General features: G+C 46.8%; 9 protein-coding genes and 1 non-coding gene across 10 annotated transcripts; 6 read left to right on the top strand and 4 right to left on the bottom strand.

Annotated features, from left to right (window-relative positions):
- Window positions 1-819: 819 nt before the first annotated feature.
- On the top strand, window positions 820-4,221 carry MED14 (Med14p; the record flags this gene model as incomplete). Its single annotated transcript, XM_020210234.1, has 4 exons — window positions 820-2,820; window positions 2,908-3,504; window positions 3,556-4,020; window positions 4,105-4,221. The coding sequence occupies 4 exons, from the start codon at window positions 820-822 to the stop codon at window positions 4,219-4,221; spliced, it is 3,180 nt and encodes a 1,059-aa protein (XP_020063943.1).
- Window positions 4,222-4,334: 113 nt separating this feature from the next.
- Window positions 4,335-6,464, bottom strand: CANTADRAFT_26751 (uncharacterized protein). The gene has a single exon (XM_020207868.1). It carries the CDS (start codon window positions 6,416-6,418, stop codon window positions 4,496-4,498), a length of 1,923 nt encoding a protein of 640 aa, XP_020063942.1. The 5' UTR covers window positions 6,419-6,464; the 3' UTR covers window positions 4,335-4,495.
- A 190-nt stretch (window positions 6,465-6,654) lies between these two features.
- CANTADRAFT_26749 (uncharacterized protein) lies at window positions 6,655-8,258 on the top strand. The gene has a single exon (XM_020207866.1). The coding sequence runs from the start codon at window positions 6,766-6,768 to the stop codon at window positions 8,002-8,004; it is 1,239 nt and encodes a 412-aa protein (XP_020063941.1). The 5' UTR covers window positions 6,655-6,765; the 3' UTR covers window positions 8,005-8,258.
- A 791-nt stretch (window positions 8,259-9,049) lies between these two features.
- On the top strand, window positions 9,050-10,087 carry BUB3 (Bub3p; the record flags this gene model as incomplete). Its single annotated transcript, XM_020206870.1, has 1 exon — window positions 9,050-10,087. One exon carries the CDS (start codon window positions 9,050-9,052, stop codon window positions 10,085-10,087), a length of 1,038 nt encoding a protein of 345 aa, XP_020063940.1.
- An 802-nt stretch (window positions 10,088-10,889) lies between these two features.
- On the top strand, window positions 10,890-12,641 carry RMS1 (ribosomal lysine N-methyltransferase; the record flags this gene model as incomplete). Its single annotated transcript, XM_020206151.1, has 1 exon — window positions 10,890-12,641. The coding sequence occupies one exon, from the start codon at window positions 10,890-10,892 to the stop codon at window positions 12,546-12,548; it is 1,659 nt and encodes a 552-aa protein (XP_020063939.1). The 3' UTR covers window positions 12,549-12,641.
- Window positions 12,642-13,246: 605 nt separating this feature from the next.
- On the bottom strand, window positions 13,247-21,065 carry CANTADRAFT_7147 (uncharacterized protein; the record flags this gene model as incomplete). The annotated part of the gene is made up of 3 exons (XM_020211070.1): window positions 13,247-16,380; window positions 18,458-19,505; window positions 20,790-21,065. 3 exons carry the CDS (start codon window positions 21,063-21,065, stop codon window positions 13,247-13,249), a joined length of 4,458 nt encoding a protein of 1,485 aa, XP_020063938.1.
- On the top strand, window positions 20,374-20,463 carry CANTADRAFT_t165. Its single transcript has one exon. It is a non-coding gene; the product is annotated as a tRNA-Phe (tRNA).
- Window positions 21,066-21,762: 697 nt separating the features above from the next.
- Window positions 21,763-23,370, bottom strand: CANTADRAFT_53269 (uncharacterized protein; the record flags this gene model as incomplete). The annotated part of the gene is made up of 2 exons (XM_020210185.1): window positions 21,763-21,936; window positions 21,997-23,370. The coding sequence occupies 2 exons, from the start codon at window positions 23,368-23,370 to the stop codon at window positions 21,763-21,765; spliced, it is 1,548 nt and encodes a 515-aa protein (XP_020063937.1).
- A 1,971-nt stretch (window positions 23,371-25,341) lies between these two features.
- Window positions 25,342-25,896, bottom strand: PCL1 (Pcl1p; the record flags this gene model as incomplete). Its single annotated transcript, XM_020208268.1, has 1 exon — window positions 25,342-25,896. A coding segment is annotated over one exon (555 nt), but the record flags the coding sequence as incomplete, so codon positions are not given.
- A 509-nt stretch (window positions 25,897-26,405) lies between these two features.
- On the top strand, window positions 26,406-27,446 carry CANTADRAFT_277241 (uncharacterized protein). Its single transcript, XM_020208198.1, has one exon. The coding sequence runs from the start codon at window positions 26,633-26,635 to the stop codon at window positions 27,152-27,154; it is 522 nt and encodes a 173-aa protein (XP_020063935.1). The 5' UTR covers window positions 26,406-26,632; the 3' UTR covers window positions 27,155-27,446.
- Window positions 27,447-27,771: the final 325 nt, after the last annotated feature.

Genomic DNA, 27,771 nt, shown 5'->3' with positions numbered 1-27,771 from the left:
TGGAAAGTGAGCTTATCGAGAAATAGAATAGAAAGTAGATTGTTCAGGAGGCAGGGAAGGTGTGAGTCAGGAGGCTAGAGACGTTCTTCATTCATCTGCTTAATTATCTTCTGATTGACACGTATTCCATCCAGATAAGTAAGAATACTTGTTTTGCGTCCATGAAAATATGGGTAGCTTCATGGAATTGCACTCGACTTGCTATCTCTTATATAATGATAATTGATGGAAAGTCCATCAAAACTCCGCAAAACAACTCGCCAGCACGGTGAGAGGAGCTCAGTGCATAAGACAAGTCGGCTCACCGTCCATGGTGTTTCTTTGTGGACTGTCTATGACGATCCGAAGTGTCTGTGTCTACTCTCTGAGACAGTTTCACGATCTCCCCACCTCTCGCAATCTCTCGCTAAGTTCTCCCTAGCTCTCCCCTCTCTCCCCCTAGACCTCCCCCACGCTCTCACTAACTTATCCCGCCCACCGCTCCCTACGCGCGTCCACCCCACCCTCGCACTACCGTCGCCAAATGAAAAGAAAACCACGGCCTTACCCAGCTGCTATTCATCTATCCGTCGGGCGTCTCCCAATCCGTCCCACTATCCATCACATCCGTCCGCTGGTGTCCCCATCTGGACTTTTGCTTGCCCTCATTAGCCCCACGAGTATCCATTCCGCTGCCGGTAGCTGTTCCATACCCGCCAGGATTACCACAAACACCACCACCGTTTGGCGGCATCCTTCCAGCCTCTACCAGCCCCGTGCAACGGTCCAGAACATCCCCAACCACTCACTGTCTGAAACCTCCACAGCCATAGCTCTCCAATGACCGACACCATCAAAAATGGCACCCATACTGGCGGCAAGCTTCCAGCCGACATCCCCCACATCACCAACAACATCCTTCCGTTGTCCAACATCCTCAAGTTTTACACTCAGGAAGCGTACAAGCAGATCACAACCCTCATAGAAAACCTCTCCAGCACCAAGCACTCGGAGTCCGACTCCAGTCGAAAGAAGACGTTCTTGAAGTTGATCATCTCGCTCAGACAGGACTTCATCAAGATGTACACGCTTGTCAAGTGGGCCAGTAACTCCAAAGACGTGTCCAAATTCATCGATCTTCTCAACTGGTTCCGCATGCAAGAATTCCACTTCGAACAGTTGAGCTTCCAGTTGAACGCGTTGAACAGCTTCTCGGGAGCAAAGCTTCCCAACTCGGACTTGATCACCAGTTTGGAGGTCCTTCTCAAGGGACGTCCGCAACTCCCGTCGTACAATTTCTTAAAGGTGCCCAAGGTGACACCGGAGAAGACCTTGGAGGTGCTACAGGACTTGAATCTCATATTGATGACCAGAATGGCACTCACCGACATCCCGGACAGATTCTTGAAGGAGTACGAGATCAAGGACGGGCGGATCATATTTTCGGTCCTGAGTGAATTTCAGGTGGCCATCACGGTCGCCAACGACCTCGTGATCGAAACCAACGAGGACTATTACAAGTCGCCGTTTTACTTTGTGGACTTCAAGTTCTTGTTTGGTATCAATCCCGAAACCTCGCTCATAACTCATAGACATAACAAAATCACAACTAGACTACCCCAAAACTCGCACGAAAAGTTGGAAAAGACCGTCAACACGATACTATTGAACCAAGGATTGAATGGGTTGTACGACTTACTTCATAAGTACTCCATTTCGTTCAAATTATACTTAATCGCCAAACAATTGAAGGACTTGGTGTCCAACTCAAAGTGGAAAAGCAGTATCCAATTCAACTATCAAAACGGTAAGTCCTTAATTATCATCAACTATTGGTGTGGCCATTATTTATCGAGAAACTGGAAATCGTTCATCGAAATTGGTATCGACAGATCCTACAACTTAAACTTCAGATGGTTCAAGAACGGAGGTTACGTCCTTGATCATGGTATAGTGGACATATTCAAGGAGTCGCTCCCCTCAGACTCAGCCGATGAAGAAGAAGGTTCTGGCGAGGAAGAATCAGACTTGAGCGTTGAATTGATTCTCAACACCATAATTAATAAGCATTCAGAAGGCTTAATATCCAGCATCTATAATCAATTTACTTCTCGGGTTTCTAAGTCCTCGACAACCCAAGAAGATCAAATCTCATATATTTCACCACTTCAATTGCTCATAAAATTGTCCCCAAAAAAAACAACCATTTTCGCTATTAATCCAGCCACCGGTTACTTTTACTTTATAGACCCAACCCCGATCCAGAATCAATTCACAAAGAGAATCAATTCTATTCCTTTAAAGATTCAAAACAAATTTTTCTTGAGCGAACTGGACTTAATCAACAATGTGGTTGAGAGTTTAGTACAGCTAAGACTCGAAACTTATACCAAGGAGATCCACAACCGCCTTATTACCACCGAATGGATTAACAACAGTATCATCAAATTAAATGAATATGAGACAGGCAAGTTGCTCAGCTATATAAACAACATATCGACCAATCTGACTAAGATCCAGTTTTACCGTCGCAAAAACTGGCCATCATCTTGGTATTTGATTAACTTGACAAATGGAATTACAAATAGTACGCATTGGTGGGTTTCTAGAATTAAATCTATAAACGGAGATTGGAAAGTTCAATGGATACAGAAACTCTTGTTGAAGGATGGAGATGATGACGAGCCAATCATGTTGGATTTCAGATTTTTCTCAAGCTTATCTAAATTGTGCTCGAATATGATTATTGATCACATGATTTTGGAGGAGTTACAACTAAGAAACATCAAGCACTTAAAGGTGGAGAAGATTGATCAAGTTTTAAAGAAGTTCAATCTTGAAGTACCAGAAGATGAAAATCATGAGACCATCAAGGTTAAGGAAGAATTGAATGGTAATGATTCCGTGACAGAGATTAAAGACGAGAAGGATAGTGATGGTCATATAGAGGACAAGGAAGCAAGCCCTAATGATCCCACACCTCCTTCACCAATTTCCTATGAATCCATCTTATTGTTGTACAATGATCACCTTCTTCCCGTGTACAATTCTTCTACTAGTCTTTTCTTGAAGATCAGTTTGATTAATGTGAACCAGCAAACTCAGATGAAATTAAAGTTATTTGGAAACTTGAGGAATCTTGCCATCAAAAATTCTGAAGACAAGCTAATTAAAATTGACGAGTCCAAGAAGATTTTTGAGATTAACGATTTAATTAATCTTACAAGCAGAATGGGGGGCAATGGAAAAAGTGAGGATATTTTAGAATTTTCTGACACCTCTTCATCCTCCAAAAATCTACTTGATTTGATCTTCAACAACTTGAACAAACTCAATGAGCTTATTAAGATTTTGGACCAGTTGAATAAGAATAATATTAGAGTGCTAACCAACTCAATTAACGACATCACCATTAAAGTTGATGATAATATTGAAGACTTAGTGATTAAGCTACCAGAAAAGTCCACGGATTCCATAACATTAGCTGCACATGAATTCATCAAATCTGACAAAGACGCCGAAGAGGTTAAGCAAGAAGAACAGGGTGAATCGACTGAACATATAAAACCTAAGCAGAATGAACTCAACCTTATTTTGATCTACATGAACAGATACTTGAAAGATCACGCAAGCTTGGCCACCAAGAAGGACGCTGGGACAGACCCAATTGTTGGAATTATTAAGTACTTCAAGGAATTTAATCCGATTTTCAAGTCTATCCAAAGTATACATACGTTATTCAATCATTCAGAGACGATGCCATTGATAGGGGTTCATAAAATGCCAAAATTGAACTTTGATGTGAAGTTGCCCTCACTCAATCAGATCCAGTATATGTTCTATATCAATTATTTGAGTGCTTCTGGTTCCAAGAAGACTCAAAATGACAAGTTTGTTATAACGTTGACATTTAAGAACAATAAGTTCGAGAAGGGAAATACGAATATAGTCAAGATTTCATTGAAGGACAACTTGAATTCTAAGAACTTGAAGTACAAAGGACTCTTCGAGTTGATTTTCAAGGCCATCAACGAGGTTGATGTTGAGTGCCAGAGAAAAATCAAGGCATCGCAGGCTCAGGTCCAAACTCCGTCATCCACCAGTTCCAATCCCTCTGATGCTGAGGCACTGACTCCTTCATTGATCAAATTGAACTATGACTTTTTGGTCAATGTGGAATTAGTAGAGGAGGTGATGGTCAAAATCTCGAAGTGCTTCTTGGTGTACGCGAAAGCTGAATAGAGTGCAACAATTCAAGCTGAGCCAATTCTTAAGTGCTTGGTGTCACTTAGGTAGCGGCACACGGCATGTTGCGCCAAAAATCCATACTACAATGTATTATATTAATGTATCATTATCGCTAGTGTAGTCACGCCCACTGTACAATCACTATGTTACAACGCTAGACCGATGAATGCCTGGCAATGGTGAACTCCGCATGTATGTAGCGAAGATAAAGTTGCTGCATTTTGGCTGCGAAAATTGGAAAATTATTGGAGTGAACTGAAAAACCCGACTACATGAACCCTTCTAACACCCTCAAAGCCTTCTCCAATCTCTGGATGCCCACCTCGTACCTGTTCTCGTCGATGACCATGTCCAGGGTCAATCTCGACAACGAATCCACGATTTTCTCGATCAACTGCTTCTCCTTGACGGGCAAGTTCAAGTGGCTGAACTCTTCTCCTATGATGGTTCCGTTCATGCTCTCCAACAAGCTGATCAAGGTGCTGTAGCTGAAGGGTCTGAGCTCACGAGATGCCCGAGAACCCCGAACCTTTTTGCTTTTGCTCTTGGTTCTCTTGTGGGTTGGGAGTCTAGTGGTGCTATCTTTGACCGATCTGACTCTGGCTGGGTTGTGCACAATAACAGGCTCGCCTATGTCGTAGTATTCGTCCTCATCGTTTGTGGTTTTTGGATCGACACCAATGGTTGCAGGCCCAGTAGTGTTTTTGACGTGGTAGCTGCTGGCAGCGGAATATTTTCTGCTATCTGGGTAGAAAGAAGAGGTAGAATTGTGACGTTCGTTTGGGTTGGGTGTCTGTGAGGGTGTGGGATTGAAGTCTTGTGCATAGGTTGCGTCAGCGGATTGGTCTGGAAGATGTGAATCGCTGGAAAGCTTGGAAGAAATTGACGAGGTTTCCACAGCCGCTGGAATAGGCTCGTAGTCCCTGTTACCGGTTTCAGCGGGATTGGGGGAACTGCTGGCAATGACTGGCTCTGTGGTATGGGGGATATCGTCCTCAAGTTTTTTCTTGGGAAATTCTTTGCCGATTTTCTCTTGGACCTTTGTCACAGGATTGACACTTTCGTCAGAGAACGTCAAGCCCTTGTAGCTGAAGTCCTTTTGGATTCCTGGGCCCAGGTACGGGTCCACACCCGGGCCCTTATAGCCTATGATTGGGTCGACCAGACCAAACAGCCTGCTTCGACCTTCAACGGGCCCAGGTTCGACAGGTTTCTGTGCTTCGTGTGGCTCCTTGATTCCCGATTCGTACAAGTCCTTTTCCTGAAGGGCGTTGCTAACTTCGCGGGCTCTTCTCAAGTGCTCAAACGAGGGTCTTGGAGGCAAGTTTTTGCCCTCTCTGGCCTTCACGATAGTGATAACCGAGTCTTCTGGAGAGGCTGTAGCTGCCTTGACTGCCTCTGCTGGGTCCCTGGGGTCATTGTTCCCACTTGAGACGTCGTCCGTGTAGAAGTCCTCACCTTCTAAAGACTCCAAATTGCTGGCAGTTTTCATCAAATCGTCCAAATCATCGCTCAAAGCCACAGACTTGTGCTTCCTATGTTTGGCCTTCTTGGTGCTCTCGAGGGCCTTGTGCAATGCCTGTGTCTGGCCCAGGGAGATAATTTCGGATTTGGGTCTTCTGGGCGATCTTTGGGGGACTGCTGCCTCGATGTTGGTGTCGTAGGAGTAGTCTGGCAGAACCTTGGCCTCTGGACTACCCTTCTGGGCCGTGGTGACGATTGTGGGAAGCTTGCCATAGTTTACAGAGGAAGCTTCTGAAGTCAAATCTGACATATCTATGGCTATTTGGTGGCGAGGAACGCTGCGAGAGTCGTCAACGAGCTTGACATGCTGTGGCTGGGCTCCCATATCATCGACGTTGTCAATTCTCGCCGAATAATCGGAAAACAGCGAGATATACGACTCTCTGTTGCCCATGGCATCGCGGACTTTTGGAGCTGGAGGTGGCTGGAATCCCTTGAAGTCCGAGGCTATGGACTTGCGAGACGCCTGGCCATCTGAGTGGTGTGAATTGTGGGAGAATTGTGAGGTGTTTCGAGCGGCAGCTTCGTGGTCTCTGAAGGGACCATGGCGATGGGGATTGGGGGCGTTTTGAGAGGCACCACTCGAGGACGCCGAGGGTGTGGGCGAGGGGAGAATGGTGTGCTGGTCGTAGCCGTAGGAGGGCTCTTCTGGAGGATTGGGAGGCATTGTTGGGGAAAAGACTCGAGGAGAAATGGTGATTTATCGTGGAAGGATGTTTATGTTTGGCCGAAACGGGAAGGGTGATTAGGTCACGTGTGTATTGTCACGTGTTTAGACGAGGACGAGGACGATAAGCTTTGTCGTCTGGGCCCATCAGGCGCTTTCCAGCGTGGCGGGGCCCTGTAGTGGTGGCTCCCCACCCGTGTAGCCGTTTCCCGTCCCAGAACGCCTGCCCAAACATCCGTACTTCTTCACTCCACCCCATCTCTTCACCGTCCTGCAGATAATCCCATCGCCAAATCCATCACTGTCATCACCAGGCCCTACACCAAAACCCCGCCAAAACCCCCGCCATGCCCGTACTACGACACTGCTGCTCATCTCCGTGCGTTCTCCGTCCCACTATCGGGCTTACCGGAGCCATGCCATCGAATGCATCAGCCAATGCAGCTTTCCATCTCTCTTATTGCCATACCCGTCTGGTGTCGTACTATTCCCGGGCCCCACTCAACTACGAGACCCTCCTCAACCGTATCAACACAAGGCCCCCCGCTTCCATCAGCCCCCATACGCTCCTCGTAGACTGTATACGAGCCAGCAGGACCCTCCAGCGCAAGCCAAAGACCCATGCCTCCAGCACTAGTGTCTTGACATCGGAGATGCTAGGCCTCAAGACTGCTGGAGGGGCTCAGATTGAGCACACCTTGTGGAAGTTCTTGACATCGCCTGCCAATCGTCTCCTCTTCACATCCTCCGACTCGTTGATCAAAGAATACGTCACCTGTCGACCCCAGCCCTCCAATTTCCAGCATCTCGTGGGACTCTGCGAGACCAGCATGGGGCAAGCCTCATCCAGAAACGACACCTCGGTATTCCACACGGTTCTCGGAACCCTACTCGACCAGAAGAACTACTATAACCTGTTTGTGTTGGTGGATCGTACTGTGGGATCGAAGAGGTTCCAGGAAGTGCGAAGAAACCAGCTTGTGACGTCGCTAGCGGCGTTGGTGTTGACTACCACAGGGTTGAGTGCCATCGAAGCCTGTCTCTTGCCGTTGTTCCCCTTTTGGGCGTGGGCTCTTGTCAACTACGGCTTATGGGGTACAGTTTACTACGGGCTTCTCAGGTCTAACTTGACCACCCACCTATCACGCATCCGATGGAGGTCCTACAACTCTCTATGGTACAAATTCGTGCACCAGGAGGAGCTTGTTGCTGTGAACCGAATCATCACCCACTACGAGGAGCACAACGAGGTCAACGTGCGGAATTTCCATCACAGCGAGGTCCGAAAAGAGTCCAACATGAACATGTTTGACCACAACGAGTACATCCTCGAGATGCCGTCGCTGGACGATGGCAAGGACCCCGAGATGGACCAGTTGCAGGTGTACTTCAAGGTCCAGTTGCACAAGAAGAAGATGGTGTTGAACGAGCTCGATGAGGAATTGCGATTCTTGGAATTCTGGTTGACCCACGGCGAGAACTTCGCCTGGGTAGAGCCAGACCAGGACCCAGGAGAGATTGTCAAGTTGAAAATCGCCAACCGACGCATCGAGCCGGCCTCGAGACGGATAGGAAGGTCCAATTAATGGGAGAATGGATAATTGTGTCGGTTAAAGAAAATGAAGCACTTGAGGGTAAATATCAGGTAATCAGAAAATTGTTAAGTAGGGAAATTACAATCCCTTAGTGGGACAAATAACAGCAATTAAACAGTTACGAAAGGGCGAAATAATTATACATTTAATTACAGAAGATGGATAAATTCAGTAATTCTATTCACATTACACGAAGAGGATAAATTACCTGGCAATTATGATATTCCAGTCTAGACGAAAAATACCAGATAAATAAATTAATATTTATCCCAGGTAATTGCATCATTTTAACTCTCGTAGAATGATAAAAACCAATAAATTATTGGATTAAATCACAGCCTAGCAGATATGATAAATCATTGTGGATTATATTAGATCTAGGCGATACATGCCAGTAAATAATCGCATCACGCTCTAGAGAGGATTAATTTCCAAATATTAATGTATTAAATTCTAATAAAGTAATTGATCGTCCAAATCTAATTACACTCTAGTAGAGAATAAAGTCAAGCAATTCTAAGCACATTTTAATCGCATAGAGGATAAATTCCAGAATTGTATCAAATCTAGAAGTACATAATCCCACTAATTCCAATTACATTCCACCCTAAATGAGAAGCGAGATATTCCGCTAACTAGAATTGTATTACTGTCAGGGGGACTCCAAATATCCATTAATCATCCCAGCCCTACTGACCTATCCTCCCCTCCTCCAGTCATCCAAATCTGGGGTAGAAAATTCACTTGCGCACAACCGCATCCTACTGCTGCTTCAAAGCATACATGAAAACCGCCCTTGAGACGTCCACATTATAGCACACAAGCACTTCCAGCAGTGCCATCAACTGCCTCTTCCTTTCTACTTCGTGTAGGTATCTTCCTCTAACTGTAACCCAACCTTGTCTTTAGTTGGTTAGCGCACGCCCCATCATCCCATCAACTCCGCATCATCTCCTCAAACTCACCACTCCATTCCACGCCCAATCACCAATTATCCACACTTACGCACATTGGTGGTATATCTCCTTGACCTATCATGAGTCAGTTTATCGAGCTCCCCTCGCCACACGCCCTTGACATCGTTTCGGATCTCAAAGTGGCCCCTACTCACCAGCTCATAGTGACGTCCTGGGACAACAAAGTGCTTCTTTATGACGTCTCTTGCGCCAAAGCAGGCAAGGTGGACCTCCAGGCAGTGCTTGAGAGCTCTGAGACTCCTTTGAGTCTGGTTTTCACTGGAGGAAGCGCCTTTGTAGGCTGTTTGGATGGGACCATCAACCAGATAGACCAAGAGAACATGAAGCTACACCCAATATATACCCCTGGCCCCCTGGGACCCGACTCCGATATCAGCAACGGTATAAACAAGATATGCCGTGTTGAGAGCGACGAAAACGCCCTCATTGCCTCCTCCTTTAACGGAACCTTCCGGGTGTTGGACATACGGCAGCACCAGGAAGTGTCGAGAACTCGCGTGGGCAGCGACGCAGGCGTCGGTGCTGCCAGACCCGCCAAGATCTTCACCATGGACTCGTCCAGAGATGTACTCACGGTGGGATTGAGCACCAACCACATCGAGCTTTACGATCTTCGCAACCTAACCAAGCCATACGAACGCAGGGAGCTTGGCCTCAAATACCAAATCAAGGATTTGAAGTGCCTTCCTGACAACCAGGGCTTTGTTGTCAGCACGGTTGACGGAAGAGTGTCGTTGGAGTGCTACGACCTGTCTCCGGAGACACAGGCAGCGAAACGGTTCACGTTCAAATGCCACCGTTCTCACAACAAGATCGACGGAGTCGACGAGGTGTATCCCGTAAACTCACTTGCGTTGGCCCAGGACGGCACGCTCTACACATCGGGAGGAGACGGTGCCGTGTGCGTGTGGGACTGCAATAAGAGGAAACGAATCAAGATGTACCCCAAGTTCTCCGAGAGTGTTGCGAAAATCGCCTTGCAAGACGACTTGCTAGCCGTGGCCACTAGCGACGACGACTTCGTGCGGGCACGCCGGTTGTCGGACCCGATCAACACGAGGGTACCATCCAAGGTGTTTGTTCGTGTGGTGGAGTAGACGGTCCTGTGATTGCCAAATAAGGACTGTAATTGCAGCCATTCACACGACAATTGCGATTTGTTGCGGGACGTTACGAGCGAGTTTCAGCGACCCCCCGATAGTTGCTTTACTGGGGCCATGTGCCTTCTGCGGGGTGACAGTTTCCTGTCACTCTGACGCGAGTATGACATGACATGACAGACAACGGTTTGATGTAGTAATCAACATATCCCCCCACCAGAACGACGTAGCACCGATCTCTGGCACCAGTTCACCAGCCGCAAGGGTCCTACAATCCGCGGCTGCCCCGAGCCACTCCCCACCAGACTAGTCTTGGTCTGTACGCCAACGCCTCGTCTATTTCACCAAGCCCGAAATCCGTCTCACTATCTACACAGCTGGGGTTGTTGTGTCTCGTAATCTGCCCCGTTTACCGACGCGTGTCTGGCCCTCGAGCGGTTTCCGGGCCGCAAGGATACTGTTTTTGCCGGTGCTTAACGAGCTGCTGCCTCACGCAAGGAACACTATCGCTCCCAGCCCACTAGCCACATCGCGGTGCGCAGCCACTCCGGACCATGGCAGATCTATGATCCCGAAGCCGCCAACAGGACATACCCACCTGCCCAAGGCCTGGCGCGTGCCACCACCACCCTGTGTGGTGTTCCGTTCCGTGCCAGCCCAGCAACCCTGGACTAATCTGAAAAATTTTCCGGTCCGCCGTATTGCTTTTCTGATAGAAAGTTGCAGTTTGGCACACACCAGCTGTGCGAAGAATCATCTCTAACATTTCCAGCTCTCCACCTCCACATCTACCAGTGCAATGCCCTTCGAAACCACTACGAAAGCGTTCATTCAGTGGTTGGCCGAGCACAACGTCTCTGTTTCGCCCAAGGTGGAAATTGCCGACCTCCGTGCCCAGAATCAGGGCCGTGGTTTGGTGGCCACCCAAGACATCAAAGACGACGAAGTGTTGTTCACGATTCCTCGCAGTGCCATGCTCAACGTCGACAACTCGTCGCTCGTCACTGACCATCCCGAGCTCCGTCCCAAGCTCTTTGCGTTGAACCAATGGGAGTCGTTGATCATCACCTTGCTCTACGAAATCCAGGTCAAGAAACAGGACTCGCCATGGCACCAGTACTTCTGCATGTTGCCTATCCTCGACTCCGACAACTACACGTTCAACCAGTTGATGTTCTGGTCCGAAAAAGACTTGAAGCACTTGGAGCCGTCGTTGATCTTGGACAGAATCGGAAAGGACATCTCGGAGGCCATGTACGCCAAGTTGTTCCCCACCGTCGTGGTCCAAGACCTCGGCTTGGCGCTGTTGCAGCTGGTGACTTTGGAGGACTACCACCGCGTGGCCTCAATCATCATGTCGTATTCGTTCGATGTGGACAGACCCGATTTCGACTCTGAGGAGGAAAGTGAGGATGAGGAGGATGAAGATGAGGAAGAGGATGAAGAAAACAACAAAAAGCCCAAAAACGACAACTCCAAGGACGCAAGCTCCAAAAAGGCCAAGCAGGTCAAGAAGAACCACGACGCCCAGGACGACGACGCCAGCTACGACGACGCTCACCTCCTCAATGACGGCTACTTCAAGTCCATGATCCCGTTGGCTGACACCTTGAACGCCAACACCAACTTGCACAATGCAAGCTTGATGTACACCGAGGACAACTTGGTGATGAAGAGCATTAAGCCCATCCGCAAGGGCGACCAGGTGTACAACATCTATTCGGACCACCCCAACAGTGAGATTTTAAGACGGTACGGCTACATCGAGCCCAATGGTTCCAAGTATGACTTCGGAGAGATTCCTCTCGGCATCATCAGGGACTTCTTCGTCCAGCAAAGTGGATTGAGCGTCGACTCGGTACAGGAGATCTTCTCCATCTTGAACAAGGTAGTGGAGATCGAGCAGGAGGAATCGGAAATGGTAGAAATTGTGTTGGACTCCTACGACTGTTTCACCACCAGTGAGGTCATTTTGGAGCTCATCTTTTTGATCCAGATCTTGACCATCATCTCGTCGATCCACCGTATCAACTCCATGGAGTTGTTGGCCTACGAGCCCAAATTCCAGTTGGTAAGCAGAGTTTTCAAGAAAACTTATCAGTTGATCGAATCCAAGAGATTGACAAAGGTTTTCTTGGCCAACTTTGAACAGATCATAGCACAAAGACTCGCTCAGTACCCTGAGGTAGCCAGCGAGCCATTCGAAGAGTATGGAGAAAACATCGGCCAGAAGTCTCAGGATGAAACCAGAAGGATTTATGCCCAGGTCGTCCTAAAATCCGAGGTCCAATCACTCAAAAACTGTTTGAAAGTGGAGAAAACTTTCCAAAACGGAGACTTTGCAAACTACAAGTTTATCGATGATGGCAAATTCATTAGAAACATCATCAAGAAGAGATTCAGCGACGACTCCACCAGTGAGGATGAGGTGACCAGTAAAAAGGCTAGAGCCACATAAATTGTGAGGATTTCTCACACGCAGAAGGAACTGGATGGAGTCTCGTGAAAATCCATGCAGAATGTCCTTGCATTTCGTTTTCGATTCAATTCGGCAGTTCACATAGGTATTATTATAATTGCATCTTGTTATTGTATATTATTTTGCAGTTGTTAGGATAGATAGAGGGTTGGTAACTATATACTTTATAGAAAATCAGCCAAGGGCTTAGATGGTTGTCACTTGTAGGCGTTCTCAGAGGCAGGAAGTGCTAAGTTTGTTGACAGGATCGGCAAGCCAAATATTGAGGTTCTCAGATGGACTCTCTACCAATTTATTATCGGCATTCATTATTTCTCTGTTCAACCTGAAACGGATTTTATTAGTTTGAAGAATATTTGGAGAAACGATAGATTGGTAAACTATCCGTTTCGGAGCATTTCGTGAATTCAATAACATTAATTATTCGTTTTGCTCCACGGCTACAATGCCAATTATTCGACCTCTTTCCTTGAGTTGTTCATCCTCTATCTTGCGGTTCACAGGGCTACATGTTCTAGGGTCTGTTTTCTAGCATAGTGTATCGTTACTAATACCATAAAATCTATTAATTATAAGCCCAAATTAACTATATCAAGAAATGAAGTAAAGGCCAGCCAAACGGCCGCCGTGTTTAAAAAAGTCCCAAAAGGGAAGGAATTATAAGGATTTTCACATTATTATTCTTCATGCTGTTCGGAGCCACTGGAAAGAGTTTTGCTGCATCTCATATCGGACTCAATCTTGGACTCATGCAACTGTAAGTATGAGCTATCTTCAGAAGTGTCTGCCATCTCATTGCTCTCACTCTCAGTCTCACTCTGATGCACCTCTGACAATTTCTTGACTATCAATTGTCTTGGTCTTGAGACATGAAAACCTTTTTCTTTAGGTTTTGGTTTTAAAACTGTGATGAGGTTTGTCAAGAAACCAGGGTCTGATTCTGGCTTCTTGTAAGGCATATCTGGATGTTGACCTCCTGCGTGCATTTGATATTGGCGGTTGATGTTTTTATTTCTATTTTGTCTAGAATCCCACAACGCCTTTATTTCGGGGTCAATTGAATCGTCAACAAAGTACTTCGTGTAGATGTAGTCGCCTTCCCTAACTCTGTAGTCATTCTTCTGTTTTCTCAAATTGGAAAAGTACTGTAACCTTCTGAACGACTGAGTATCAGAGGTGGCGCCTATTGATGCCATTTCATGCTCGTCGACTTCGTTGGTCTGTGAAATAGTTGTAGCACCTGGCAGACATGATTTGTCTGTGTTATTGTGACTAGTACTTCTGTAGTACAAGTCTTCGTCGTCCTCGTCATCTTCGTGCTCTTGAAAGACCCCTCCACCATATTTCTTTCCCGCTTGAGAATATGCAAACTGGTTGTATTTTTCATCTTTCAATGACATGTCTGGCAAAGGAGTTGCAACTACAGGAGTTATTGGGATCTGAACTGGTTGGTACTCGAACTCCTTTTGATAATCATCCAAAGTGTTGGGTTTACCATTTTTGTACGAGTACTTGGCGTATTGTTTTCTGGCCCTGTTCGTCTTGATGATGGAGAGAATGGTTATGACGAAGCAGTAACACAATTGAATGATGAAAACTAATGCCACAACCACATGGATGAGGAATTGAGAATAGGCAACATAAGTTCTCACGGATTCACTCAACCCCAACTCCTTCACATAAGTGATACAAAGAATTGTAACCAATAATCTGGCAACTGGTAAAATCCAAACTGCAGACACTCTGCGCAAACTGACGTAGTTGGGCCTGATGATAAACAAAGAAGCGACTTCCAAGAACTCCAAGATGATCAATATAGCCACCTGGAAGAGTCCGCTGTTCTGCAAGCAACCAATGACAAGCAGCTTACACACGAGGGACAAAGTGGTGCTAATGATGAAGTACAACCTCCCTGGATGGTATGTTTGGTAGACGAATCCCCACAACATCACAGTCTTGATGGAGGTGTAAAGTCTTGACACCTTTTTGTTGGCAATTATGCCCCATTTTTTGAAGCTGATGAGGTAGTTGAAAATGAAGTAGCTTGCCAATCCAAGCCACAACGCAAAGAGAAGACTGGCAAAGACTGTCACTGGAATAGGGACACTGTTATAATTGGAAACCAACAACGCCATGGTCATATTGGTATTTTCGTCTGTGAGGTTGAACAACGAGCCTCCAATGTCACCCAATGTGCGATTTGAGTTTTTGGTTTCGTAGTACAACAAGTACGGCTCAAACATGGTCAGGTATGGGGTAGTCACACTGAAAGCATTCGTTTCCAAGGCCCTGAGATTTGGGTAGAAATGACGGCCATACACGTTTGCTGAGTTGTAGAACACCGAAGTGGTCAACACCAAGAAAGGCAAAGCAAAGAGCACCAAAAATGACTCTAGCACATGGCCAAGCATGAAACAAATGCTTTTCAGTATCGTGAAGTCGAAGTCGGCGTGATCGTTGAGGAGACTCTCTTTTGTCTTGTTTTTGTTGAATTTTTTGATCAAGATGTCAACCATCTTCTTCAAGCCCAAGAGAAGCTGGATCAACGCACACTGAACGAATAACCAGATCACGAAGCAGAGAATGAAGTTGGCCCAGCTGTAGTGGTCCGAAAGATCTGTCGACAAGATAGTCAACCGCTTGAGGCCTCCGAGATTGAACGTACGGTAGATGTTGTCCAGACGAACGCCTTTCTTGCCCTTGCTGCTGTTGATGATGTTGTATCCCAACAATGCACACCAACGAATTTCACCGATGAGGGGCTGGTAGAAGCCAGGGTACTGGAGGTCGAGGCCTCCGATGAAGAGTGCAAATTGGAGATAGAGAATAATGCGTGGTACGGTTGCATCCAACTGTTTCAAGAGGTTTTCGTTGCAGATGGTGGACGCCTGGAATAAGCAGGGGTTGGAAGATTCCTGGTACGACGAGTACACCATGGTGAAGGCGTTGACGAAGCCTGTGACCACGAGCAACACCACGATGCCGATGATGAGGGCACTTGAGATGGTGTCTGTCTGGACTGGAGTCACGTAGACTCGACTGCATCCGATCATCTGGGAATCTTTGTCGTTGGAAACCACTGAGAATTTGACGGTGTAGGAACCCAAACGGTGGAAATGCCGTGAAATGTCGGCCTCGTAGTACATGACGATGGAGTCGCCGTCGTACAACGGACAGTGCTCCAACACGCCGTCAAGCTCGTCGAAAATGTACTCGATGCTGGCGTTGGAGTTGGCCAAATTGGCAGGTCCAGACGGCTGGTTCACGTCGATTTCAGTGCCCTCGCCGTCGACATCCGAGTCTGACGTGTAGTCGAGCAAATATCTTCGGTGGTTTCTGTTCTTGGAAGCAGAGCCTGACTGGTAGGTCCTATTCTGGGAAAACCCACTGGGATACATGCCTCTGGTGAGAGTCGGACGTTCGTCGGACGTGTTGACCACGGGAGTGGGTGGATGGAAACGAGGGCCGTTTTCGAACGCCTCTGTGTCTTTGACTAGTACCATGTCGCAGAAACGCCTGTTTTCGTTGATGAAGGTTTTGCCCATAAAGTCGATTTCGATGTGGAACGTGGTGTATCTGTTTGTGGAGGGATCCACGTCTGTAATGACAGGCTTGGCGAGCTTGGCGTACTCTGGCGCCAGGGTGTTTCTGCGGTCTGGACCCTCGAACGTGGGGTCTATGACCATGGAGTTGATGAAGAACTTGAGCTTCTGGGACTTCTCGTCCAAGGCGCCATCGATGACGAACGGCAGTAGCGGGACCAGGTCACGGTCCACGCTACACTCTGAGGCCTGTAGAAACGCAGAGTGGCCTAGCACCGCGAGGAAGGCGAGGAAGAGGACCAGGAGACGCATTCCCTAGGGTGGTTGTGGTGGTAGTGCTAGTGGTGGTGCTGATGGTTCGAGTGGTGTTATTGATGGTGGTAGATGGTAGTACTAGAAGCGGTGCTGGTACTAGTGGGTGCTGGTACTAGTGGATGTTGGTGGGTTGGAACGAGTGGGTGCTGGTGGGTTGGTACTGCTATTGGTGGATCTAGTGATGAGAAATCTGTTTCGCAGATGAAATTCAGGCACATACGTTGCGCAGATTAAGATAGAAGATAGAAGATAGAAGATGTATCAAGAAAAGAAGCCACTCGAGAAGATGAAGAGAAGATGCGACGAACTACCGATGGCTCAAGACTACTACGATGTTTCTACTCAGTAAGGCGTACTACGACACTTTTGCCTAACATGACTGATGTGGCTGATGGTGTCCGTGCTCGCACCAAAGCCCCACACTTCCCGAACGGGCTGGTCCAGACGACCGGGTTCCGGGAGTGGTGAGTGTAGAAGATGCGGAGGATGGTGTTACGGAAGGAGCGTGGCACGAGTGGTCACCGTGGTTACCCATGCGGATAAAATATGCGATTATTTGCTGGGCTATCGTGGAGGTGAGTCACGGTGACGGTCCGGTGGATCCATTTTTCTCTTCTGATTAGTAACAATAGGTTTATACCTGGAGGGGTATCCAGGGTCCACGGCAGAATAGGGAACGTGGAACCGTAAGGAGGGAGCACATTAAGGTACGGAAGTCTATTAAGGTCGGAAAAAATAGGTATTCCTGTTCTCCTCGATAAGCCCTTAAGGGGTAGGGCTCGTAGGTATTGATGCCGTGGATTTGCTGGTATGCACCAGATTGGATCTGATTCTTGCGTGAGAATTACCATTAGTAGGTCCATTGCAGTATTTATGGTTCGGTTTGGAGTTAGCTCCTCAGCTCAATACAACGCTCAATCGTACCAAGGGTCTCCCTCGCACCCTAAAAACACTAGGGATAATTTCCAGTTTGAGCCTTTTCTTCATCAGGGCAGTGAAATATCCACTTATGGGGAGTAACCAGCAACTTAATTCTGGACTTGATGAGTCATTATTTCCATAGAGCATTCTGGTACACAAGTACCATTGCCATACTGTAAACTGCAGCCATGAATTTCCCATAGTTCACTGTGTTGGGGCATATTAGTCTAAGCCCCGAATTCACTGTAGTTACGAATGCTCAGCCCATAAGTTAGTTCAATGTTCAAGGCAAGTAGATGCACAACTCAAGGAATCGGGCATTAATTGATTCTTAGGCAATACACTCTGTACAGAAATTCGATTTGACCAACGGTGAGATTCTTAGATATTCCTCTATTTCGATTTACTCTATATTGAAAAATTAATAACGTCGAGAACCGGATTGTATTCAGTCCTCTCTACTCCGAGTTAGTTGTGTCTAAAGTCAGAAGAATTTCTACTTTTTTGCAACTAGGTAAGTTACTATCCGGACTGAAATACAAAATTTCTGCTTCCTCGCTTCTTCAGTTTGAATGTTTATTTTACTGTTCGGTTCATATGAGCCTATCTTGGACAAACGTTCTACGGACCTTTTCGAAGACTGCCTTTACAACTAGGGAGAATATTTAACCCCCAAGAATACTCCATTCACTTTGGAAGGTAGCTCCTCGATCCAACAGATTTTTTTGCCAATGGTGAGTGTACTATTTTTTTAATCTACTCTTTAGAGAGCCTTAGTTGCCAAGTAACTGGCCAACGCTAGCTGAGTATGACTATATATAAATATTGCAATGGATAACATACCATTATGGCCAGACTTTTTCAAATCAATAATGAGTAGAATCGTTTTTCGATGTTTTTTTGCAGCTTGGTATGCGACTCAACCCCCCTTGTGCTCGTCGTTGTATTCATAAACTCCAAAGAATCCTAATCAACTTTTCCAATTTGTTGCTGCTCCGTAGTGCGAGATAATTGTCAAGTTTGACATTGTTCCATTTAAATGTGGGAGAATTAAACAATCTTCTAAGGCCAAGAGAACGTGAAAGATGTGGCATCTACTGTGTTTGGAACTACTTGTGATCTGTTCTGCAGCTATGATGACTGGTTCTTCCTCGGATTGGAAGAAGTGTTTGTCTATCAAGACGTCTTTCCACATTCTTGATATTTGATTCCAGATGTCGAATTTCACGATCATGTAGTTGACGCGTGGTTCCTCATATTCTAAGCGGTAAGGTAAGTCCTCTACTGAATCGCCCTTTTCGTCCACAACGGGGATGATTGCATTAGCATATTGTTGCTTGATCCATTTCGCTTCCTCATCAAATTCTTTTGCATCATCGTTGAGAGGGATAACGCCGAATTTAACGGTGTTGTTTAAGATGTTGACTTCTGGGGTATTAAAACCTACATTAAAGAAGTGGGTCCACTTTGCTGTGTCTCTAATCTCTGACTTCAAGTCACCTTTCTTCTGGGTGAGGTCAGCCCAATCGTTAGTGCCTGGTATGGCCCTTGTAAGTCTCGTCGAGGTAAATGCGAGATCTTCTTCCAATAAAGTGCGAAGTTTCTTTTTAGATTGGAATTGGTTTTTCATATACGCCTTGATGGAACTTTCTAAGTGATGGATGTTGTTGCAACTCTGGGTAATTCTGAAGTGGCAATACTCCTTCCTTGGTACTGTAACAATATTTAAATATGGTATGACGACATTAGGGTGGACTGATGCCATCTTCTTCTTCCATGCTTTCGCTTGGTGTAGAGAAGGGATTTCTCTGTAAATGTAGGAGTCCACAAGCAGTTGATATTCGAATTCCATCCAACGGCCATCCTTTTCCATTCGGTACTGGGTTTCCAGGTCAACGAGTCCTATTTTACTTGCGGCTGGTAGGCATCTGTAATCTTTGTATATCGCTACAATTCTGTTGATTCTGTCGTTGAACGGAAATCCAATAGGGTTTTTTAACGCTTGTGTAAGGAGATCGGCATCCAGTTTCTTTGCTGGAGCCTTGGAGTTGCTGATGCTCGGGGGCTGCAGAGTACTTTCCCACATTTGCCTGGGATTAAGTTGGGATTTCGTGCTGCCATTTGATAACACGGTGTCATCAACGTCCGTTGAAACCGACTGGTTTATTTCAGTAGTCGGACCGGGGGCCAGAGGTTCTGTAAAGGCATTGGTGGGTCCTTCAGAACGGTGGATAGGATATTGCTTTGACTTCTTGCTCCTATTATAGGAAGAAGATTTTTGGTTGTGTCTCATTTATGATCTGCTCCTTCATTTTTCTTGCTCATGGGAAGTATTTTATAATGCTGGCTATACACTTATTGCCATGTTTTTTTTGTATTTTTTGCTAATGGGAAGTATATCATAGTCAACTGAATATATATCTATTACACACCATCAAACCTTTAAAATCTAAATAAAAATTAAAATCGGTTTTTGCTGAATTTTGCAGCTTGATGCTTCAGTAGGAAAGTGCGAAACGAACAGTCAACATAAAGGTGCAACCTAGAGCAAACCTGACAAGATAGCGGGGGAAAATCGAGACCAGAGACAAGCTGTTGGGATGATACGACCAGCCGCTATTCAATGCCGGCTCAGGTAACGCTAATATATACTTCAGGCACTGACACCGACAAACTTGCTAAAGGTTCCCCAGAGTAGTGGTTTTTTTTTTTTTGCTACTGGTAGGTATATTATAATTTACTGACTATATGCCTATTGCCATGGATACACTATTGTCTATTTTCGAGGCTCTTCTCTATTTTTTGGGAATTTCCATTGATGGTCAACCACCATTAAAAAAGAAAACAAAAAAGGAGGCAGAAAGACCTCCCCTGTAAGTACAGCTCTCCTTTATCCATGGAGTACCTTTTTAGAGCCCAAAGAACTGTACTTGAGGAGAAAATGGGAGAAAGGCCTATATGCAAGAGAATTATACACGGTTCCAGGCTTCTTCGTATCGGCAATATCGGCAATTTCTTCATAGAAAGCGGTTTTAGCTCAGTTGGGAGAGCGTCNGACTGAAGAGATTCAGTCACAGTTAATCTGAAGGTCCTGTGTTCGATCCACAGAAATCGCATTTTTTTGAATTCCAAACAGACCAGTTCTATTCAAGGCAATTCAAGTCGAAGCTGCCGTCCTTGTCTTTGTAAGCACATTGTCTAGATATGCTAGTATCGATGTTGAATGCTGTTTTTCGTGCTCTTTCACCATCGCACCCTACGCTTTTCATCATGTGCACGTTTATTACTAGAATAACACCACCATACCGTGTATGGAATTAATATTTACAATGTGGACACCCAGAGTGTTCCTGTCCACGAGCGGTCGTCACATGGACCCACTCGCTGGGATATGCTTCAAGCGTCGGCCCCAACTGACCTGCTTGGCCTTCTAATCGTTGACCTTTCCTCTCAACTTAGGATACAATCTTCCGGCATGGTAGTTGATGGTACTCCATCTCTCTTGGTCAGGCTTGTGCACCTCCATACAGCTCTTCAAATCGTGCTCGAAACTGGAGCATTGCAAGGCACCTTCACCGTTGGAGGCCCAGCAGTTCAACAACGAAGACATGAGCACAAAGCACTGGTTGGTGGACTTGGCGACTGTGGGTCTTCTTATCTTTAACCTCGGCAAGGGAGGGAGGTTCTTAGGTGGGGGTCCCACTTTCTTGTAAGCCATGGCGTGGTGGTTGTGTTGGTACCAGTTGGTGAATTTTTCATCATCTGGAGGAGGCTGCGTACTGTGTGCAGGAAGGAAATCATCACTAATTACTTTTGAGCACGAAACTGAGATCGGGCTACGAGTGGTTTCCGTGCTGGATTTCAATGGTAGGGGGCTGGTGTGGGGCGTATGCGAAGTTGTTTGCGTCAGGCTGACATTTCATTTATGTAGACAGATAGAATTTTATTCAGGGTAAAACTGATCATGAGCTCCATCTGAGAGTTGTGCATCTAATGACCATGAGAATCTTCCCTATGTCACAACCAACATAGGTCCTATGCTTACTATTAGGAGCATCAGAGAGATTATGTAGTGTAGACGGGTCTCCAAATTCTCAATTTTTACTTCTTCTTCTAGTTTTAATTGGTTGGCAAGTTTTGCTTATTCTTTGGCAACTCTCTCCTCTCATAATCTGCTACAGTTAGTTCCATAGCCAGCTTCATCCCATCTCATCGAGTGCTTATGAATTTGAATTTCACCTCTTTGCTTCTATTTCGAGGATGGACCGTTTCAATGTGTCGTAATTTGAAATCAACCAACGAATAGTCTGGATATGTTCATGCGAAATCAGGTCAATCTACAAACGGCCACTGCGTCAATCCTCTAATATTACTCTATGCTAAATATGTACTCCACCGTCTATTACCTCACCAGGCTAGTATTCAACTAAATTGTCCAAGCTCTTCCAGTTGATCTGCAACCCCGACCGCCTCAACACCCGAGTGTTCTTGACTCCATCATCAAAATTCCTCACTCTATTATTTAACCAGTAAATTCTCTTGAAGCAATTGGTGTGGTTGAGATAGGGACTGAAGATCAACGCATCATACTCTTCTGCATCTGTCTTCTTATCGTGTAAACCGAAACCGACCCGCCTTCCACTGCCGACGTTAGCAGTGGTCTTGGTGGTATCAGTTTTCCACAATGGCTTGAATAACTTCTCCAACTTGAATTTGATGGTGTGGCCTATGTTCTTGATCATTCTTTTCATGAAACGGTTCATTTCCTTCTCGTTGATATATTTGATTCTGAAGAGTATATCGATCTGATCCTCCAAGTTGATAAGGAACACCTTGTATAGATGGTTTCTCAAGTTCTTGTGTTGTTTCAAGGTGTTGAGAATCAATGCATAATTGGGAATCAAGTTGAATTCCTTGATGTGGTGGTTGATCACCACCAATGCGGATGAGTCGATAAAGTCTGAGGATTTGGTCTCGTATAATCTATATTGGTTGTGTTTCAAGTGGTTGGGGTTATTGTGGATCATTACTCTCGAATTCAAGGACGATTTCATCATCACGGTTTCGATTTCATGCTGCAAAGACTTCTTCATCAACAAAATTTCGTTCTCCACCCGTATGACTGTTTCATTGTTCAAATTGAGACAGTTATAGTTCTCAACTGAGTTGATATTGATGGCATTCAACGGGATTTCTAGTTGATTGTAGATCTTGCTGAAAAAGTGGTTCAACTGCTCTGGAGTCGACAAGTCGGCCTGTGCGTTATCTTGCTTGAGCAGCAGCACCTTTTTGGGGTTGATGTTTCTGAACGACTCTTCTTGTTCGATGAAGTCCAAATCTCTCTTGTAAATGGGAATTTTGGTCCGATACATTTGCAAGTCTTCCACAAACTCCTGGGGATAGAATTTCTCGCTGACCTTGTGCTTGCCACTTCTCAAAGGCAATCCGCTAATGGTGGTGTCGAATCCAATCACATTGTAGGGGGCCCCAAGTAGATTCTCGTTGTAGTAGTAGGCACCAGGGTTCAAGCTCAAGCTCTCAGACTCCTTTCTTCTCAACAGCTTGAACTTCTTGTTGATGCCGTTGAACTCCTGGATCATGATCAACACCGGATCGCTGTATTTCTTCAAGTATCTCTTGTAGTACTTGTACTGCACCGACTTGTCGGTGTCGAGGAGGGTCAACTTCTCGTAGATTTCTTCGATGCGCTTGAGCTCCTCAGGGTTGAAGAGGTCCACCTCTTCGGGGAGGTGCTTGACGATGTCCTTGCGGTTCAAGAAGTGGTTGGAGTTGTTGGAGAAGAGCTGTCTTTCCTGATCCAAGTTCTTCTGGATCATCAAGTCGTCCGTGGTCATGTGCGACACGACGTTGTAGGCAGCGTGGAGTCTGTCGATGCTGTCCTGGTATTGAGATGACGCTGGCTCGAGTTTGGAGGTGCTCAAGCCATCGTTGCTGGGCTTGGTGTCCGAAGACGGATCAGTTTCGGATTCAACGCTAGTCTTGACGAGCTTGTCGTGGGCCATCTTCTCGTCCTTGGGGATCTCGGACGGGCTGTCCGTCTTATCGTCCCGTTCCTGGCGCTCTGGTTCTTCTGCTTTGAGATTGCCTTTCTGGAGGGATATCCCCAAGTTCTTGAGGAGTTGTTTGGACTTTTCGTCCTTACTCAAGATGCGGGTAGTGTGAAGCAGCCTGGCCTTGCTGAAGGCTGTCTGTCTTAGCACGTACATGTTGGGTATGTCTGATAGACTGGATGGGTGTGATTAGATGGTGGTGATTACTGGCGGTTAGTGAGGATCACTCGTTTTTTAGTGCGCGAGGATGAATCGGGGATAGGGCGACGGGAGGACGTCCGGAGCTACGGGAAGGTATGTGGTAGGAAGGATTAAGAGGGTTAGGGAGGGATAAGGCGGGAGTTAAAGGGGGTTAGGGGGGGATGGTACGGAGAGATCGTGGTAGAGGGTGGAGTGGAAGTACGGTGGAGGGTATGGAGAGTGTGGAGTGGTAGTGTGGAGTGGGAGTAGTAGTCATGTGACTATGAGTCTTAGGGAGAGAGTCAGGGATAATAGTGAGGGCTAGGGAGGTAGTGAGGACGCGCAGGGAAAAAGTAGTTGGGTCTGGAGGCTGAGGGTTAGCGAGGCTAGCGAGGGTTCCCAGGGAGATTAGGGAGGATCTTGAGAGCTCTCGCAAGGATGTTTGTAGGGAGGCATCCAGGGCTGCGAGGTCGGAGTAGCCAGCTATGTAGTTAGCAGCACTGTTCAAGTTCGAAGTTTACAAGAGGGACGAGATGAATGAACTACAAGGCTCGTGCTAGACTGGGTAGAGCATCATTCGTAGTGGCCCACACTGTATCAGAATAGCGAGTGTAGGGAGAATAATAGCAACGTTGCGGTATCCATGGCAAGTAGACAATCTGAATAAATCAACGAATGGTAATTTTGCAAAATTCAAAGAGCCAATTTCTTCCAGCAGAAGTAAGTCCCATTGTTCATGACTCCTCCGGACACGTTCACTGCAGTACTCTGGGGCAACATCAACAGCTGGTCTGATTTAGTCGGCCATGGATTGCGGTTTTGGGTAAAGCTTCGATTATCTGAAGCACAAGATAAAGTGTTAACACAAGATCTATGTCTAAGTCGGATTACACTTTTTATAGCATCATAAGTAATACACATGGTGCTAGAGAGTAATATTTCCATCTGGGGCTGGATCAATAATTTTGACTCACCCTGGTACAATTTACTAGCACCGTTCTTACTCATTAAACTAATGATTAATGAACCTAAAATAACATTAATAAGTGACCAGGTAAAACATTAGCTGATAAACATAAACCTAAAGAAACATTTCACGGTTCCCATGGCTCTCACTGTTGTATTAGGAACTCGAGTCGTTTTCAGGAAACATCCCTCTAATTTTCGTCCCATTCCCAGGTGCCAGTACGAGGGCTAGAGAAGCCAGTAAAGCTTTAGGAAGGCTCTAGTTAGTACAGGCATTTCTCTGGTAGAGCTCTGGGAGACTCTAACGAGACTCAAGCGAGGCCCTAGCGAGACGCGAGAACTGTATGAGGCTCTGCAGTGGTGCAGTAGTCGACTAAAGTAAATACACATCCCCATCTACACCGTTTAACCGTAACCTGTATTAATAATAAATAGAAGAACTGAAAGTAGTGGCCAGCAACTACCCTAACCTGTATGTACCAACCAATATACCTAATAAGCCGAAGCCACGCTCTGTCTTTGTGCGTGGGGGTTGTTCAATTGTTTCAACAACTTGTTCAATTCAAGCTCCTCCTTCAAGGCAGTCATTTCAATGACAGGATCCACCAGGGGCGAAGGCGAGCCCACTGAGGACGAAGATGAGGAGGCCGAGTCCATGACCGAGGAGGCCACCGACAGAATGGAGGAGGATGAGAGCTGTCTGTAGTGGTGGTGGGGCAGCAACGCGTCGTCGGAGGCGAAGTGGCGGGTGGAGGCGTCGCCGGCGTCCAGTCTCTTGGACATGTACTTTCTCAACTTGGCGGCCTTGACCAAGTCGTAGCGGATGGGGTCGAGGAACGAGTCAAGGGCGTCGACCATGTCTTCGTTGTCCACGCGCAAGTCCCAGTTCAAGAGGTAGAGGAGTTGTCTCTCCATGAGGTTGATGTCCTTGGTGGAGAAGAGGCCGTCGGTGTACTTGGCCCAGTGGGTGTTCTTGGGAGACGAGTCGTTGTGGAACTTGGAGCTGAGAATCAAGCAGCTCAAGAGGATACGATGACGGGTGCATGGCAACCCAGCCGCGTTTTTGGGCAACTTGGACTTGAGCTTGTTGAGGTACACCAAGGTGGCCATCAAGGTTCCGGTGTACACGTTGGTGTAGCGCACCAACTTGGTCAAGAACGTCATCAACGAAGGCAATGGCTTCAATTCGCCCTGGGCGTTGTAGGTGTGGTTCTTGGAGTCCTGGCATGGCAACACTTGCAAGGTGGTGACCACGATCTTGTGGATCATGTCCTGGGTGATGGGGGTGTTGACGAACATGGACAATGCTTTCAAGTCAAGGGAGGAAGCCATGGTGGAGGGGGGTTGAATGAGTGGATGAGTGATCAAGGAGTGGACAAGGGAATGAGTGATCAAGGAGTGATGATGCTGGGATAGAACACCAGCGGGGCCTGGCATTATATAGTGAAATTTGCAGGCCCCGTCGCGGTGGTAGACACAATCAACATCAACATGCTGCAAAGTGCCTGGGAGGTAGACGCCAGAAACCGCCAGGGGTGGAGGCGCGATTGTTGCATCCCTGCGCCCAAAGGGGTATAAACGCGTGCGCGTAGCCTCACGTGAGGGTCTGGCCATGGGGAAGGCGGTAGAGGGAAGGGCGAAGGCGGATGAGGGAAGGGTGAAGGGGCGGTAGAGAGGAAGGGTTGGGGATTGTCCGTGCAACCACGAGTGGTAGGTGGTGGTGGTGGTAAGGATGCGGGAGTCTCATTGGGATTATTCGAGTGCTGGTTGGTGATTTTCAGGCAATTCTCAGGCAAAAAATCTTCATCCTTTAGAATTAAATTCTGGTGCAATTGTTCTATCGAATTAGTTTGTCTAAACATTATTCTGGTCGCCATTAGTTGAACCGAATTAGTGTTTAATAAACTGGTTATTCTGGTCCAACAGAATAGTGTTTAATCATAAGGTGGCCGTCCAGGTTCAGCCATCAGTCTGTAGCTCCCATTCTAGTGGCACCCATTCTATTGACATCGCCTGGCGACTCCTCCTTGGCGACTACTCCTTGGTCACCACCGCCTAACCAAACTACATGTGCCCGTGTTTTTCCCTTCTGGTCGTTTCGTCGCTCTCTCCGTGTCTCCATTATGCCGTTGCGTTTCTGCCCATTCTCGCCTTTCTCCTCCCTATTCATGTCTCCCCCCTCTTCCATACATGCCCCTGCCTGGCGTCGACGTGCTCCACATTGTCCAGCACCCAATTTGCCCGTTTCGTCGCCCATTCCAGCACCCCATGCTGTCACTGCATCAATGGCATATTCTGGATTGGGATTAATTCGTGGCATCGGTCGTGGGGATGCAGGAGCCCCAGGCCTGGATCTCCCAAACGCGCCGTTGCTAGTGCCAGTGCCAGGATTGAGGCTGCCACCTCTGCCTCCAGGGGCTGGGCGTCGCTGACGTGTCGCCACGCCCTAGCCGATATGCCGCGTTGGTACTCTTCCCACGCGATGAGGCATCGCTCCAAACTGGAAAATTCAACCTTTCACCATTTCACTAGAGGTGTCAACCCAACCTCGGAATCTTCGTGGTGTCACTTCACCAAGATAGCTCACTAGCGGTGCTTCACTCTCTACATATGCCACTGGCGCCACACTCGGTCGTGTCCCTTCTCTACGATGCCAATGGTGCCAATTCACTCTCAAAAGGCGTCACATTCCTGACGTCTCCCACTGGCTTCACGCTCATTGTACATACGCCTCTCTTCACTCCACCACCTAAGCCTGCAAAAATAATAAAATAAAACAAGAATGATGAGTTCAGAAATTTGGGTATACTGGGTCAATCATGATTTGAGTACTCTGACTGGTGCACAGCGTTTTGTCGTCATATTCATCACTCTTGTTCAATCCTATCCTTTTCACATTGAAGATCGCCAGACCTTCAGGCGCGGATACTGGTTGGAAATTGTGGCAGATCGAGCGTCTTTTATACCCCAGAAAATTTTCAAGTTACCCGGCCATGGCCGTTAGGGTTGGCTGCAAATAGTGGACGGTGCACGCCCACCTCCGGAGCCCTAATGGGATTGCCAATACCAGCACTACCGGCTGGAATCCGGCAGCCAAGAAGGTATTTGTCTGTATCTAATGGTGTCGCATGGACTACATGTTCCAGAGTGAGGTGGGTCGTCTATTTTCTGATTCGTTGTTTCTCCAGAAATCGTCTAAATGAAGCT

Source organism: Suhomyces tanzawaensis (assembly GCF_001661415.1).
Source record: "Suhomyces tanzawaensis NRRL Y-17324 unplaced genomic scaffold CANTAscaffold_5, whole genome shotgun sequence".
NCBI lineage: Eukaryota > Fungi > Ascomycota > Pichiomycetes > Serinales > Debaryomycetaceae > Suhomyces > Suhomyces tanzawaensis.
The sequence above is the reverse complement of the archived record's forward strand: the minus strand, read 5'-3'. Positions and strand labels throughout refer to the sequence as shown.

Excerpts from the sequence above, each read along its gene's own strand:
- CANTADRAFT_277241 (XM_020208198.1), top strand. The coding sequence starts at position 26,633 with ATGTGCCCGTGTTTTTCCCTTCTGGTCGTTTCGTCGCTCTCTCCGTGT.
- CANTADRAFT_26751 (XM_020207868.1), bottom strand. The coding sequence starts at position 6,418 with ATGCCTCCCAATCCTCCAGAAGAGCCCTCCTACGGCTACGACCAGCAC.
- CANTADRAFT_26749 (XM_020207866.1), top strand. The coding sequence starts at position 6,766 with ATGCCCGTACTACGACACTGCTGCTCATCTCCGTGCGTTCTCCGTCCC.